At 39.2% G+C, this 16,461-nt stretch overlaps 1 protein-coding gene across 3 annotated transcripts in view; it reads left to right on the forward strand.

Annotated features, from left to right (window-relative positions):
* Positions 1 to 16,461, forward strand: part of TOM1L1 (target of myb1 like 1 membrane trafficking protein) — a 52,447-nt gene that overhangs the window by 31,026 nt on the left and 4,960 nt on the right. For 2 of the 3 annotated variants that reach the window (XM_060133256.1, XM_060133257.1), the window contains 6 exons: positions 511 to 644; positions 5,013 to 5,073; positions 5,459 to 5,576; positions 6,884 to 6,980; positions 14,051 to 14,102; positions 16,324 to 16,429. In XM_060133256.1, coding sequence (XP_059989239.1) covers positions 511 to 644; positions 5,013 to 5,073; positions 5,459 to 5,576; positions 6,884 to 6,980; positions 14,051 to 14,102; positions 16,324 to 16,429 — 568 coding nt within the window. The remainder of the gene's footprint in view (positions 1 to 510; positions 645 to 5,012; positions 5,074 to 5,458; positions 5,577 to 6,883; positions 6,981 to 14,050; positions 14,103 to 16,323; positions 16,430 to 16,461) is intronic. The other variant, XR_009537443.1, reaches the window with a different exon arrangement.

Below are 16,461 nucleotides of genomic sequence, written 5' to 3' on the forward strand. Positions count from 1 at the left end.
AATTATACTGCTATAAATGCATTTTAACTACTTTCTTCTATTACCACAAATAACAACAATAGCATTTTATGTTTTATGTAGTTCTTTATAGTTATATAGTTCCTCATTATACACCTCATTTGATTTTCTGTCACCCCTTGAGGTAGATGTGGCAAGTAGTATATTTTTCACTTGTCAAGTGAGTAAACAGATTTAGAAAACAAGTGATTTTTTTCCCCTAACACAGCACAGCTAATAAGTAGTAAACCTAGAATTCCTGTACACCACTTCTGATTTCTAGTCCAGCATTACATGCAATGTACATTATTGTCCTTATGATGCCCATTTTGATTTTTAGAGGAAAATATTGTTCTGATATCCTTCATAGAGAAAGGATGAGCTGTCCATAGTTAAATACTTCGGTAATCTCCCATAGGTGACTCAGTGTGGAGATGGTCACAGTAGTATACAGATTGGCAAATCAGTTGTTTTTTTAGCACTGAAGAAGAAATCTCTCTCCTTCTTTGACAGAAACTTTATAAGACAGGTCGGGAGATGCAGGAGAGGATCATGGACCTGCTCGTAGTGGTGGAGAATGAAGATGTCACTGTTGAGCTAATTCAGGTGAATGAGGATTTGAATAACGCCATCCTTGGATATGAGAGGTGAGCAGTGGCACGCCCTCTCTGACCCTCCTCCAGTGCTAGTTTAACCTCCAGGTACTCCGTGTTCTTAGAGTGCCTACAGGTGAGCACTCAGAAAGATCAGGAACAAGTTCTGGACATGGCTGCCTTCCTCCCAAGATAGGGAATCCTGGTCCTGCTCTTCTGGGAGTGTGTGATATGGCTTGCAGGAATGAGCGTGTGCCTGAGCAGTGTGAGGGGCATTCACGGGCAGTGTAAGCAATGCTCACGTACTGCCCTGTGAGCAGGGCCTGGATCTTAATCACGGAATGTTGTCTGCACTGAGCACATCGTAAGCTCTCAAATAGACCAATGCTATAAACAAAGAGTCATAGTGAAAGTGAGGTTTACCCTAAGTTTGAGGTGGAGAACAACATGGAAATGGTAAAGAGAAGAGAGGAGGATATTTATATGGAGAAAATAGTCTACACAAAACCAGAGTAGCCAGTGAGGATAATCTGTATATGAACACAGATTTTTTTTCTAAATTCCATTCAGAAAAGTATGAAGGCAAAAAGTTTAAACACAGTCATCTCTTGATATCTGTAGGGGATTGTTTCCAGGAACCCCCCCCAAGGATACCAAGATCCACAGATGCTCAAGCCCTTTATGTAAAATAGTGTAGTATTTGCATATAACCTATGCACATCCTCCTGTACACTTTAAATCATCTCTAGATTACTTATAATACCTAGTAAATGTAAATGCTATGTAAATAGATGCTGGTTCATGGCAAATTCAAGTTTCCTTTTTAGAACTTTCTGGAATTTTTCTTTTTCAAATATTTTCAATCTGAGGTTGGTTGAATCCTCAGATGCAGAACCCACAGATACAGAACCTGTGGATACAGGGGTCGACTGTACTCATAATTTTGTTTCTAACATTTTAGTATTTTTCTAAACTTTTTTATAGTCGTGATCATATAAAGAACATATACTTTTGTTTCTCCCTTGATTTTCTTTGCCGTAAAACCAGTATTTGTGTATCCTATGTTCTTAAATACTTTGGCTAAACCATTATTTTTAATAGCTGCATAATGGTCCACGTTTCTCTCACAGTTCACTTATTAGGCATTTAAGTTGTTTCCAAGTCATTTATTCATTCATCAAAGTAATAGTCTTTTTTTTTCTTTTTTTTTTTTTTGTGGTACGCGGGCCTCTCACCGTTGTGGCCTCTCCCGTTGCGGAGCACAGGCTCCGGACGTGCAGGCTCAGCGGCCATGACTCACGGGTGCAGCCGCTCCGCGGCATGTGGGATCTTCCCGGACCGGGGCACGAACCCGTGTCACCTGCGTCGGTAGGCGGACTCTCAACCACTGCGCCACCAGGGAAGCCCCAAAGTAATAGTTTTGTAACCTATTGTAATCTATAGTCAAGCCTATAGTGAGGAAAACACCTTCAATCATATATATATAAATATACACACTTGGAAAGTGAAATAAATGCAGTGAATAGGAGGTCTGTTTAGTGAGAATAACAGCCAGACCTAATCCAGGTCAGAAGAAGGACAGGAAGCCTTCTATGAGGAAGTACCATTTAAGCTGAGAACTGTGGGATGAGGAGGAGTTGACTAAACCAGGAGCAGGTAAGAGCACATACGGTTGTGAAGCTATGGGAAGGCACAACAGGCCTGGGGAGAGGGCTGGCACCTAGAACCTGGCCCCAAAGAGCGGCAGCATGCTTCGCTTGACAGGTGGCTTTCTCCTCAGTCTTAATGAGAAGTGCTATATACAAACATAGCTTCAGGCAAGTCTCCTGGTCTCTTTCCAAACCTGTACCTAGGTCTTCCTAGCATAGAAATTCTGGAGTCTCTGAGATCCCCAAACTTTTTCTAGATCCTTGTTTCAAATAAGAGTTGTATTGGCATTTTGGGTAGGGCAGTTTTCCCTTATGTGGCCCCTACCTGCTAAATATCAGAGGTTTTCCTCCTAGTTACAGTGACATTTCAAGACGCCCTTAGGGGAACCATTTCTGTCGAGAATTCCCTGGCATTAGTGGCCATATTTCCCACCAACAGATGAAGAATGGGACCAGTGTGACATAAGGGAAGGAGGTGAACAGGTCCGGATTCAAATCTTACTGATGATTTTGGACAAATTGCTTAACTTTTTTTAAGATTTGGGTTTTTTCCTATTTATTAAAGAGGATAATACTACCTATTTGGAGAGGGTTTGTTTATTTTATTTGTTTGTTTCTAAGAATTAAATGCGATAATGTATATTAAAGCACCTAGCTGGGTGCTAGCACATTAAATATTAATTTCTTGTCCTCCTCCTCTTCTTGTCCTAGTGAGCCTTCTAATTTATTGTCTAGACTTTTTTTCCCCACTCATCGTGAATGAACCAAGAGAATCAGGGAAGTAAAACCCACAGCTGCAAAATAAGTTCTTTCCCTCACTGTCTCGCTGTCAGGGAGAGCGGCTGTTCTGTGAAGAGGTGACAGGGCACCCAGGGAGGGATGTGAGCCCTGTGACCATGTTCCCTTACCACTGAGCAAACCTTGCCCTTCGTTTTCTTGGGGTTTTTTTTTGTTGTTTGTTTGGTCTTTTTGGGGGGGTGGTTGGTATAAATCTTTGTAAATGGGAAGATATCTAAGGAAAACCATATGGTTTTCAGTAGAGTGCTGACTCATGGTTTTCATTTTGGAGAATTCTATTACAAACCATAAGACCACTTACTAAAAGCTTCCTCCAAGGGGGAATGTGTGTTTATCTGGTCTCGATATCAGGAGGCTGGGTTATTTCTGTGAACAGCTTTTTCTGATTCAGCTTTGAACCGGGGCTGCATTCCTTTTTGGAGGAAAATCTTTTCCTTAACTTGTGCAACTTATGCCACTTTTCTAGGCTCCTGACCCCTTTCCTCCATCTTCAAAGCCAAAGTTGTCTGGTCGGGTCCTTCTCACATTGTATCCCTCTTGCTTCCTTCGTCTGCCTCCCTCGTCCACATTTAAGGACCTTTGTGATTACACTGGGCTCATCTGTGTGGTCCAGGATAATCTCCCTATTAAAGTCCACTCATTAGCAATCTTCACTCCATATGCCATCTAACCTAACATATTCACTGTTCCATTGATTAGGATGTGGATATCTTGGCAGGGGAATCATCCTACTTACCATGCTCACCACAGTCTGCCCTCTGTTCCCTAAAGATTCACATCCATCCCACAGGCAAAATATATTCACCCCATTCCAAAATCCCCAGAAGTTTCCACTCATTACATCCAGGGAATAGCTGTGCAAATAAGGTAACAGAAATTGTTACTCAAGGCTTGATTTGTGAAGGTTGTTCACACCTTGCACATAACTAGCTAGCATGCAGGAAGCCAATACCATGAGTAGATGGAAGAAGAAGTACGTATGTTAGAAAGGGGAAAATCCTTAAACCTACGTCATGTTTTAATTCAGTATAAGCTTTTAGACTTGAAAGTGTTTAGGTTCATGGAATCAATGTGTCGTAATAGAAATACTATGTATTTCTAAAGCAGCTTTTAGTTTGCAAAGCATTTCCACATTCATCCACCTGTATTATCTGTCTGTATCTTGCCCTTGAGATTAACTTTGAGGAAATGGTTCAGATATTGCTATTCTCTTTGAGTAGATGGAGAACTGAGGATCATATGTATGGTCTTATAACTACTCAGTAATAATACTGACACTTGTGCCTTGGATTTCTGCTTTCAGCTTCACTATTCTTTGAACCCTATTCTCTTATTTATTTATTTAACTGCTCCTCCTTTATCCACAGTGTACGAACAATGTAAAATTAAAACAAAGTTGTAAAAGCTAATATTGTTAGGTGACAAGTGTCTTATAAAAATGAAGATTAAACAGTGAAAATATGTTAATTGTATGTGAATTTTATGGAAAATCATTTTTGATAATTTTGGCAAAATTAGAAACAACTCAAATATTTGAGAATAAGGAGAATATTTATATATGTGATTCATTAGGTTAAGTATGCAACCACTATAAGTTGTATTTCTGAATAACTAGAAAAATGATCTGAACATAATGGAATTAGAATACAGAATTATGTAAAGTATAATTTCAACTAAATTTAAAATAGATTAACTTACAGAAAAAAATACTAGAAGGAAGTACATCATAATATTAATAGGAACCATATCTTGATTATGGAATTATTCATATTTGTAATATTTGTCCATTTTCTCATAGTTTTCTTTAAAGGCATTATTACTTTTATAAACTGGGAAAAAGTTATTAAAGTACTTTATTGGGAATTGGGGATGAGGCTGATTATCCCTAAATATTTGCACATTAATAATTCTGTTAAATATTATAGCATTTTCATATCTTTTCTTTTAAATACTTGCATTTTGTTAATTCAAACAGGTTCATTCGAAACCAACAAAGGATTTTGGAGCAAAATAAGAACCAGAGGGAAGATGCCAATGTAAGTAAATAGAACTGTTATAAAATAAACAATTGAAAGTTTTATGAATTCTACAGCAAGGAGCAAAGCTTATATAAAACAAGTCTTAAAAAAGAGAAGACATGCATTAATGATTTGGAGTGGTTTTAGTAGCGTAGAGTATCTGCCTTAATAACTCATTGAGTTATTGATAAGAGGTCATAAGAAGATTCTCTAATTAAGCAGGGACCCATGTCAGTGGTGAGATGTGATTAGTACTAGCATTGTCTATTGAATGGAGAGTTCTCTCTCAGGATACTTCCAAATAGGATCTTCCTTTCTCCAAAGGAAAGTCTGGGGAGAAAGCTGTGACAAACTGCCTGACATAGTTTTTTCTAAATTGTGTTTTTGTTTGCTTTGTTTTCAGACTACCAGTGAACCTTCTGCCCCATCCTCTGATCTCCTTGACCTGAGTCGCAGCCCTCTGATGCATAGGGCCACTTTGGGAGAACTCAGCACCCTGAATGCTCAGCTTTCAGACTTAAGTAAATAAGCACATGGGCCTTTTCAGACCAGTGGAAGAGCTTGATGTGAAACAGTTCTCTTGGTTTCTTGATTAAATGGAACCTGAGAAGAACTGAAGTCAGTTTGAATATCAGAGAACTATATCAGGAGATTTAAGTACTTCTTGACAAATGGTAGGTCACACCCAGTACAGGAATGGGATGTGTCTGGCGGAGGAGGTCCTTGAAACTCATCCCACTGGCTTAGTATTTTGACAAATTCGCCTGGCCTGCTTATAGAGCTTGTTCAGCTCCATGGCCAATACTTAAACTTACTCTGAACCCACTCACTATTATCTTTGGTTTTCTCTGCCATACTATAGCATCAGGAAGGGGAATATTTGATGCATATAGACAAAATCAGGAATTATGAGGCCTCATGATGGCGAAATGTGGAGGGCAAATCACAAGCTTTTGAGTCAGAGAAGTCCAAGTTGAAATCCCAGTTCTGGCACCTCTTAGCCACACACCTTAGAGACTTTCCTACTTTATAAAGTGAGAGCAATTGTTGCTTTAATGGTTTTCTGTGAAGGTAAATGAATGATGTTGCACTGTAGGCTTAGGGTTACCTACCTTATCTGTCTTATTTGTTGTCTCCTATTACCCTTCCCAAAGAGTTTTGGTAAATTACAAAGTAAAGATGATGAAAAATGCTGAAATCCAGAATTTTCTGCCAAATTAAAATCAGTTTGTTTTCCTTTTATGTTAGCAGGATTTTTTAGAATCAGAATAGTCAGTATCACTCAATTTGTGGTTTTCTTATTACTTACCCCATTTCTAAAATGTTGGCTGCTTGTTTAGACCAGTGGGATGTTTGGAGTCCATTATATTGAAGAGTTTTCTTGAGTTTTTATCAGGCATTTTCAGAGTGGGGGTGGAAATAATTATTCTCTTTGGGGTGTCTCATGATTATGGGAACTTGAGAGTTTGGAGAGGTGAGGGTAGAGCTCTATATATGCCATAGCTTTTTACTTTTGTGCTTGACAGGATAAGACATAAAATCCCTTCCATTGTGAGTCAGCTTGGGATTTTAGAAAACCCAACACAATAACGTTTGCTACCTTTACAACATCCTGTTTTTATGGCAGGGAATTTCTCTCTTTCCAGTTGCCATAAATGATGTTTTTGAATTTCTGTTTGAGGAAATCCCACGATTTTACGGTGACAGAACTATCTCAATCTCCTTAATTTGGTGGGTTTTTTTTTAAAAAAAAAACCAGCAGAAAATTCAACAGAACTGATGGACAAAATGTTTTAGAGCCAAGCAATAAGTACATTTTGTGTTCTAGATTTCAGCTCTACAAGTCCTGTTGTAACAAACAACTTGAAACCCAGTCTTCATCCACAGGTGGATTTGCTAGCCTCAGAAAACACAGAAACACCCCTGTAAGTATGTCAGTAATACTCCAGAACTAATTCCATCTCATTCTGATTCCTCGTATTTAAGAAAACATGACATAATAGAAAAGGTAGAGACTTAGGAATCATACATAACTGATTTAGAATTTCAGTACTGCTTCCTATTAGCTGTGTGACCTTGGATGAGAAACTTAACCAGTGTGAGCCTTCATTTCTCTTCTAAGAATACTCTCTAGGATTCTTAAAAAGATTCTGTGCAATACTGTATGTACCTCCTAGTATAGCACTCAGTACATAGCAAGCCTTCCATAAATTCTCTGTTTCTCTTATTTTTTTAGTGGTAACAGGAGGTAGGAAAAATACAAAGACAAAGTGGGGGAACAGAAACGACCACACAGATTGCAGAGCACTTGCTATGTGGCAGGCACTTTGCTGACCTGTTTTTATTTATTGCATTTAATCTTTGCAAAAGTTCTTGGATCAGTGCTATTATCATTATTCCCATTTTATAGGAAAAAAGGCTGAGACCTAGGGAATAGAAGTTCATGTAGCGATTAAGTAGCAGGTCTGGTGAACTGATAGTTCACCAAAAAAGAAATACAGATGATTTAGAAACATATTTTTGCTCAGTGATGCTCAGCCTTACGTACAGTTACAGAAATATAAATTAAACTGTAATAAGACTTTTTTTAACCTCACAGGTTGGCAGTAGTCTACATGTTTGTTAACATGCTTTGTTAACTGTGGAGAGACAGATACTATCACAAAACTGTGCAGTTTTTATGAGGGGCAAGTGGCAATATCTATTAAAATTATAAATGCATTTACGTTTGAACTTGCAGTCTAGGAATTTATGCTTATTTATGCAAAATAAGGTCTTTACAAGATTATTCTTGACAGCATTTGTGCAATAGCTAATAATTAGAAACAACTCAAGTACCCTTCAGTTTGGGGAATGGTTAAATAAACATCTACACAATATATTATTACACTTCTGGAGAAAAAAGTAGGCCCTCTATGTGAGGGACAATCACCAATATATTTATTATTAAATGAGAAAAGGTGCAAAGTAGTGTGTGTATACTATCTCAAATTTGTATAAGAAAGTGAGAAATAATATATGCTAATATTTGCCACTCTTTGCATAGAGAAACATAAGAAAGATGCAGAAGAACCTAAAAAAAGCATGGTTACCTAAGGTCAAGAAGGGGCAGGATGGAGCAGATAAACAGCAAAAAAATAAACAGAAGTTAGATTTGCCTTCCATCAAAGCCTATTATATTCTTTTTTTTCCTTTTAAATATATGTATTTTAGGTAATAGGCAATACATTTCCATGATGCAGATATCAAAGCAATATAAAAAGATGTACAAGGACAATACTTGATCTCATCCCACCCCCATCCTGCCTCTTGCCCTCCCTTGGGTCATACCTGCTCCCACCCGGGGAACCCCTTTGTTAGTTTCTTATTTATCCTTCCAAAGTGTCTTTAGGTAAATAAGAATATGAATTATTTTTTCTCCTTTATTAAATAAAGGGCAGCATACTATGCATACTGTTTTGAACCTTGCTTTTGTTTTTCACTCAACAGCATGTCTTGGCTGTGTTTTTATGTCAATGGACTTAGATATTTTTTAGTTACTTTTCTATATTAAAAAGGAGAGGGGCAGACTGAGGAGAAGAGAAAGGAGAATCAAACTGGGGAAAAAAGCAAAAAAAAACAAAAAAATGTGTAAGGGAAGAAGAGAGAAAGGAAAGATTCATGTGCTGGGACATGGCTATCTCTTGAACCACCAGGTTGGGTCATTACCTTAGCTTGACTCCCTCTGGTCTTGACTGCTGTGATGCAAGTAAATGTTGAAATGTTGTAGGCAGAACTCCAGTGAAGTTGCTTAGTAAACAACGTGGTCTGAAGTAGCTGATTCTGTTTTCCTTTATTCTGCAAATCTTGTTGGGAAAGATTGACCATAAAGATGAAATCCCATTACAAAAAATGTCTGTCTATACAACTCACACAAAGATCAAATACTAGCTAACAGCTGCTTAGTTTTGTGGATCTCATACTCTAAGGTGCATAAAAATCACTTGAGTGATTATTGAACAGTAAAATTGCTGGCCACCAGAAACTCTGATTCAGTAGCAAGAATCTTTAGTTTTAAAAAATGTCTCTGGGGAACCATAAGGCAGTGATCGGCTGATCGTTAGAAACCCTGTTATAATTGTCTGCCCAAGTTCCAGATATCAAAATAATTATAATAGTTCTTAGAATTTACTGGAATAAAAGATGTGTGACATCTATATTTTGTTTTCTAGACTATGTCTTTTGTATCTATTTTTTTCTGATTTTCAGAAGAAGCTTATATTGATACATGAGTGAAAGTATCACTAGTCAGTTTTTTAGTGATGGAAATGGAAGCGCTAAAGTTACCTAAGGCATGAATCTGGGTTAAATCATATGCCAAAGATTACATATGAGTGGCAAAATCAGCCATCAGAATATCTTACAGTCTTGAGATTTTTCCACCTCTCTGTGTTTGCAGTTTAATTTATCATCACAGAACAAATGAGTGATGGAATTATTCATAACAGAAAGGATCCCTGAAAAGCGATGATGATGGGATAAAGCCACAGGTCATATTTATAGCCCAGTTAGTATCAGGCCATAGGCTAAGAAGAATAAGAAATGCTTACTAATTACTTACTAGTGCTCCCTACAGGCCTATGAGATAGGTATCGCCAATATTCACTGTACAAGTGAAGAAACCAAGGCTGCTAACTAGTGCAAAAAGAGGATTCAAATTCAAGTGGATCTGATTGCCATACCTGCTCTCTTTATTTTCTTTCTGCACTTTAATTTTATTTTAAAAATTTCTGGGAGCTTCCCTGGTGGCGCAGTGGTTGAGAGTCCGCCTGCCAATGCAGGGGACACGGGTTCGTGCCCCAGTCCAGGAAGATCCCACATGCCGCGGAGCCTACGCGTCTGGAGCCTGTGCTCTGCAACGGGAGATGCCACAACAGTGAGAGACCCACATACTGCCAAAAAAAAAAAAAAAAAAAAAATTCCGTATGGTAAAATTGACCCTTTTTTTGTTTGGTGTACAGTTCTATGTATTTTAACATATATACATAGATTCATGTAACCACCCCCACAGTCCGAATGTAGAATAGTTCATTATCCCAAAAAGCTCCCTTATGCTATTATTCCTTTATAGTCACACATCCCCATCCCCAACCCCCAGCAGCCACCAGTCTGTTCTCTATCATTATAGTTTGTGACAATAGCATCTGAATAGAGTCATACAGTATGTGATATTTCTAGAAAAGTTTATGTAAAATTATTTGCTTCATGTATTTGAAGCTCTGTCTTTAAGTGCATTTGCATTCAGGATTGTTGTCTTCTTGGTGAATTGACCCTTTTATCATTATGTAATGTCCCCTCTTTATACGTTGTAATTGTCTTTGCCCTCATGTTTACTTTGATATTAATATAGCCACTCTAGCTTTCTTTTGATTAGTGTTCACATGGTATATCTTCTGCCTTTTTACTTTTTTTTTGGCTGCGTTGGGTCTTCGTTGCTGTACGTGGGCTTTTCTCTAGTTGCGGTGAGCGGGAGCTATTCTTCGTTGTGGACCATGGGCTCTAGGGACATGTGCTTCAGTAGTTGTGGCTCACAGGCTCTAGAGTGCAGGCTTAGTAGTTGTGGCGCATGGGCTTCGTTGCTCTGCGGCATGTGGGATCTTCCTGGACCAGGGATGGAACCTGTGTCCCCTGCATCGGCAGGCAGAGTCTTATCCACTGCGCCACCAGGGAAGCCCTGCCTTTTTACTTTTAACTTAATTATTTGAAGTGAGTTTCTAATTGATAACATATGGTTGGGTTGTGCATTTTTATGTATTTTAATAATTTATGTCTTTAATTGGTATGTTTAGACCATTTACATTTAGTATGTTTGGATTTAGGTCTAGCATTGTGTAATTTGCTATTTGTTCCCTTTGGTGTGTGTGGGGTTTTTTTTCTGTTTCCTCTTTCCTTCATACTTTAGGTTATTTGAATGTTTTCAATATTCCATTTTATCGTGATTTTGTATCTTTGTGTAGTGTATATATGGGGAGGGGAGGAATGGTTGCTCTAGGAATTACAGTTTTTTGGGGGTACTTAAAACCAGTATTTTCCCATTTGAAGTGAAATGTAGAAACCTTATTATCATACAGCGCTCCCCTTTAATAATATAAATTATAGTTACTGTATGTATTATGTATGTTAAAAAACCACAACCAGACAATGTATAATTATTATACAATTATTTTTCCATAATATAGTTTTTGCTTGCAACCCTCAAATAAATTTTAAAGACTCAGGAAGAGAAGAATAGTCTATTATATTTACCCAATATTTACCATTTCTGTTGCTTTCCTTCTATTCTGGTACAATTTCTCTTCTCTCTGAAGAATTTCTTTTAGCATTATTTTAGAGAAGGTCTGTTGGCAGTGAAAGTCTCTTAGATTATTTCATGTGAGTATGTCTTTCTCATTTTTGTTCCTGAAGGATATTCTCATTGGATTCTGGGTAGATGGTTCTTTTCTTCCAGCAGTTTTTAAACATTGCTCCAGTCTCCTGTGGCCTAAATGGCTTCTAATGAGAAAGCTAACATTCATTCAAATTTTCCCCTGTTGATTCTGTGTTGTTTTTTTCTGTCTGTGCTTTAAGAACTTTTCTTCTAATTTTCAACAGTTTGATTATGATGTGTCTGAGCATGGCTGTCTTTTGGTTTTACTGAGTGTATTCATTTCCTGTGGCTACCATAAAAACACCACAAACTGGTGGGTTTAAAACCATAGGAACTTCTCTTTATAGAGTTCTGGAGGCTAGAAGTCTGAGAGAAAGCAAGGCAGTCTCCCTCCAGGGCTCTCAGAGAAGCCATTCTTTGCCTCTTAAAGATTCTGGTGAGTGTTGGCACTCCTTTGTTATTTTGGCTTGTGGCCACATCACTTCACTTTCTTTCTCCACCTTCACATTACCTTCTCCCCTGTGTGTCTCAGCCCCTCCTTCCCCCCACTCCTGTTTTTCTGTTTTAAGGTCACTTGTCATTGAATTTAGTGCCCACTCGAACATCATCTCAGTGTCCTTAATTATATCTACAAAAACCCTTTTTCCAAATAAGGTGACACTCATAGGTTCCAGGAATTAGGACAAGGACATAACTCTCTGGGAGCCACGACTCAACCTATTACACTGAACTTCTTGAATCTGGGGGTTTGTCTTTGACCAAATTTGCGAAGTTTTAAGGCTTTATTTCTTCAAATGTTTTTTTCAGCACTACACACTTTCTGCCGTCCTTCTGGGACTTTTGATGGCACACGTTAGATCTGTTGTCATTGTTTCATAGATCCATAGGGTTCTGTTCATTGCTTTTCTCACTCTATTTCCTCTGTCATCCCCACTTTGCTGTTTAGCTCATTCTGTCACTTTTTAAAAATTTCAGTTACTGAAATTTTCAATTCTAAAATTCCCATTTGGCTCTTCTTTATAATCTTGTGTTTCTTTGCTGAGACTCTATTTTCCTGTTTTTTATCAAGAGTGTTCACAGTTCCTTGCTGAAGCATTTGTATAAATAGCTGCTTTAAAATTGTAAGATAATTTCAGCATCTGTGTACTCTGGATGTCAACCACTGTTGATTGTCTTTTCTCTTGCAAGTTTAAATTTTCTCAGTTCTTCAGATGCATAGTCATTTTGGATTGTATCTTGGACATTTTTAATGATATGAGACACTTCATCTTATCTAAATCCTGTTGAGAATGTTGATGTTTTGATTAGTAGGCAAACAACTTCATGAGGTTTACGCCACAGTTTCAGCCTGCCTTCTGTGTGCTTCGGTTCTGATGTCAGTTAAATTTTCAAAGCCTTGGCAGTGCCATTGAGACCTGTCCCACATGTGTGCCACCCAGTATTCATGTAAGGTCTGGATAGCAGGCTGTGTGTTCAGTTCTCAACATCTTTGGCATTTATTGGGATCAGCCATGCATTCATAGATGCATAAAGTTGTTTCATAAACAACTTTAAGGTTGTTTTCCTGATTTCCTCCCTCTTTGTGATTTCTCTGGTTCTTTGCTTTCCTGGGACGCCCTTTTTTGGCTCTCCAGTCAAAAAGCTGAAGGTTTACTATGCCATGCATTTCCTTGACTATGCTTGTGTTGGGCACCAAATGGCAGGACAGAAGGGATAAAAGAAATAACAGAGGTTTGCCATATCCTCTTGGGATCACAGTTCTACCTCTTAGAGAGGAAGGTTCCCCTCACTCAGAGTTTTAAGCCCCTGTAGGTCCCTGTTACCTCTGCTGTCACTGCAGCCACCTTGGGATTGCCTAGGGTTTGGGGTGTGAAAGAACAAAGAGGAGAAAAGGGATGGGGGATTTCCACACTCTCTCTGAGCATTAGGATTTCCCTTTTCTGCTCCTTGAGTGAGAATGAGAGGCTTCTCCTGGAGCTCTGTCTTCACTGCCCACTTGGGTTTTAGGCTGCACTGCATTCCAGTTAGGGAATACCAGAGGGGCAGAACATGGTAAGTTCACCAACATTTCACTGATACTCAAATTCTAGTCTTCTTTCCCAATCAGCCTGTAACTAGTGTTTACTTTTCAGTTCTCTAATATTTGCTCCACGCATCCTGTCCATGTTTTATAGCTGCATTTGGTGGGAGAGACAGGGTGAAGTGTGTTTATTCCAACCTTACTCCAAACTGTCCCCCTTTCCTAACTTCTACTCTGCATTGCCCCTCATCCTTTAGGAAACGATGGGGTGGTAGCTACGCTCATGCAAAGACTGAAGGCTCTGCTGTCACTGGTATAGTGTGCACACTCCAGGGTCTCAAGGCTGCCACTGCCTGGGGACAGGGTTTTATCTTTACTGTCTTTGGTATTTGGGCATCATGATCTGCTGGGCACTAAAACCAATGGTAATTTTTATTGATATATAAAATTAATATGTTTGTGTAGTCTGAAGGTACATTTTGGGTTTTGTTTTTAGACCAGGAAAGTCATCTTTTGGCATCTTTGATCTCACTGTAGGGTAATCATGCTGTGTTATCACACTATCCTAGGTTTGTCCAAAGGACCAGCCAAAACCTCGCCTCAAGTCCTACATATGAGAGTGTAAGTAATGAAGACCTTCTCTGGCAGTGCACCTGATGAGCAATTATCATGCTAAAAAGGAACTCCTGGCCCTTAATTCTCATGTTCTGCTCAAAGTTTCTTTATAATGTGTTGATGCAGCCCTTGTTAGGACTTTTCCTTGCTGTCTTTTTAATAATTTAAGATAGACAAGTATAGTCTCACTTCCGTTAGAAAGATGGTTAAGGATCAGAATTCCCTTAGAGCTGTTTATATTTGCTGTCTCCACTTTCTTTCCTCCCATCCTCTGACAGACTTCAGACAAGTTCTCATTCCAGCCACTTTACTGGCAGAGCTCTTGTCAAGGTCACCAGAGACCTCCAGATTTACTAAATGTAGTCCTGCAATTCTCAGTCTTCATCTCACCTGATCAACAGCAACTGACAGTCAGTCACATCCTATTTTCTGCACGTGTGGCTTTCAGACACCACTCACTTTGGGTTCTTCTCTTGCCTCAGTTCTTCTCCATCCCCTTTGCTGGTCCCTCCTCCTCTACTGGCCTTTCAGTATTGGAGACCCCAGGAATTTGGCATTCATTCCTCCATGGTCTTTTGGTCTCATATCTTGAAATTCCATTCAGACTGACGACTTACAAGTTGCTGTCTCCAGACCTTATGCCTTCCCTACACTCAGAACTCACATTTCCACCTTCCACTTCACATCTCCTCTTGTTTTCTTTCAGCCCTGTCTCCCGATTTGCTCTTCCTGCTGTCTCCCCCACTCAGTAAATGACCACTATTTCAGTTGCTGAGGTCAAAAACCTTGAGAAATCATGCTTGACCTCCACCATTTTACCTCTACCTTCAAAATATATCCATTATCCAGCCACTTCTCACCACCTCCACTACCACATCCCATTTCAAGCTACCATCAGATGGATATTGCAGTGGTCTCCCTGAGTGTTGCCTTGCTTCAGCCTTCACCTTCCTCTCCACCCCCACCCCCATCACACAATCTATTCTTAAAACAGAAACCAGAGCAATCTTTTTTATTTTTTCATTTTTTTTTTTTTTTTTTTGGCTGTGTCGGGTCTTAGTTGCAGCACACGGGATCTTTCGTTGCAGTGTGTGGGCTTCTCTCTAGTTGTGGCACACGGGCTCCAGAGCACGTGGGCTCATTAGCTGCAGTGTGTGGGCTCTCTAGTTGTGGCACATGGGTTCAGCAGCTGTGGCACACGGGCTTAGTTGCCCTGCGGCATGTGGGATCTTAGTTCCCTGACCAGGGTTCAAACCAGTGTCCCCTGGATTGCAAGACCAATTCTTAACCACTGGACCACCAGGGAAGTCCCCATGGCAATCTTTTTTAAAAGTAAAGTTTGTATTATGTTACCCATTTGCTCTAAAACCACCTGTGATTTTCTTCCTGACTCCATTTTACTCAGTAAAAGCCTGAAATGCTGCTCTGACCCCTCCCACTACCTCTCTAGCTGCACCTCTTGCCTCTCCAACTGCACTGGCCACCCCCCTGCTTCAGAGCATATGACCATATGACCTTAGCTAATCACAGGACCCGCATCAGAATCAGGGCTCTGCTCAGTGTCCCCAGTGGTGAGGCATTCCCTTGACTATGACTGTCAGAGAAATATCCCACCCCAGCCTCTCTTCTCCCATTACCCTGCTTTTTCCAGAGAGCACTTGCTATCTGACACCTGTTTACGTTTGTTGATTGTCTGCTTCTTGAGGGCAGGGATTTGGCCTGCTTTATTTACTGCTTTATTTATAGAGCCTGGCATACAGTAGGTGCCCAGGACATATTGTGAAATGAATGAAGAAAATTACAAGAAGAGATATTTCTAATTAAAACTTTAATCTTTAAGTCTTGATTTAATATCTTCACCTTATGCTTTTTTGTGGTTAATATTGTTTTTTGTCCTTTGAGGCCCAGGTTTTATTCAGTGTGGAACAACAGACTCTGGTCTGAGCCATACATTCCTGCTTCTTTTTTTAAAAAGGAACATTTTTTTTAAGTTTACATTTTATATGGGAAATGAGGTGCAATGGGCATGAAACCAGACAGAAAAGCAGTAAATTCTGTAAGGGGTTATTATCTTAAAAACTAAAATAATAGTTAATAATTACTAATTCTTATCCAGTTCAGAATATATGGTTCTTGGAATACTGCCCCTTGGAAGCCTAGGAATCTAAATTATAAAGTAAAGCTTAATGTAGAATGTTTATTTGAACGTGCACCCTGCTCTCTTCAGTTTCCGGAATATTCAAATTCAGTATTACTACAGCCAGTTACTCTAAAGACCATTCCAGCAACACCATCAAACCAGAGACCACCATCCCTGCCCAGCAATCATCCAGGTACTTGACACCTTATTATTTGCATCAAATAA

The sequence above is a fragment of the Lagenorhynchus albirostris genome, chromosome 20 (genome assembly GCF_949774975.1).
Source record: "Lagenorhynchus albirostris chromosome 20, mLagAlb1.1, whole genome shotgun sequence".
In the NCBI taxonomy this organism is placed as follows: domain Eukaryota; kingdom Metazoa; phylum Chordata; class Mammalia; order Artiodactyla; family Delphinidae; genus Lagenorhynchus; species Lagenorhynchus albirostris.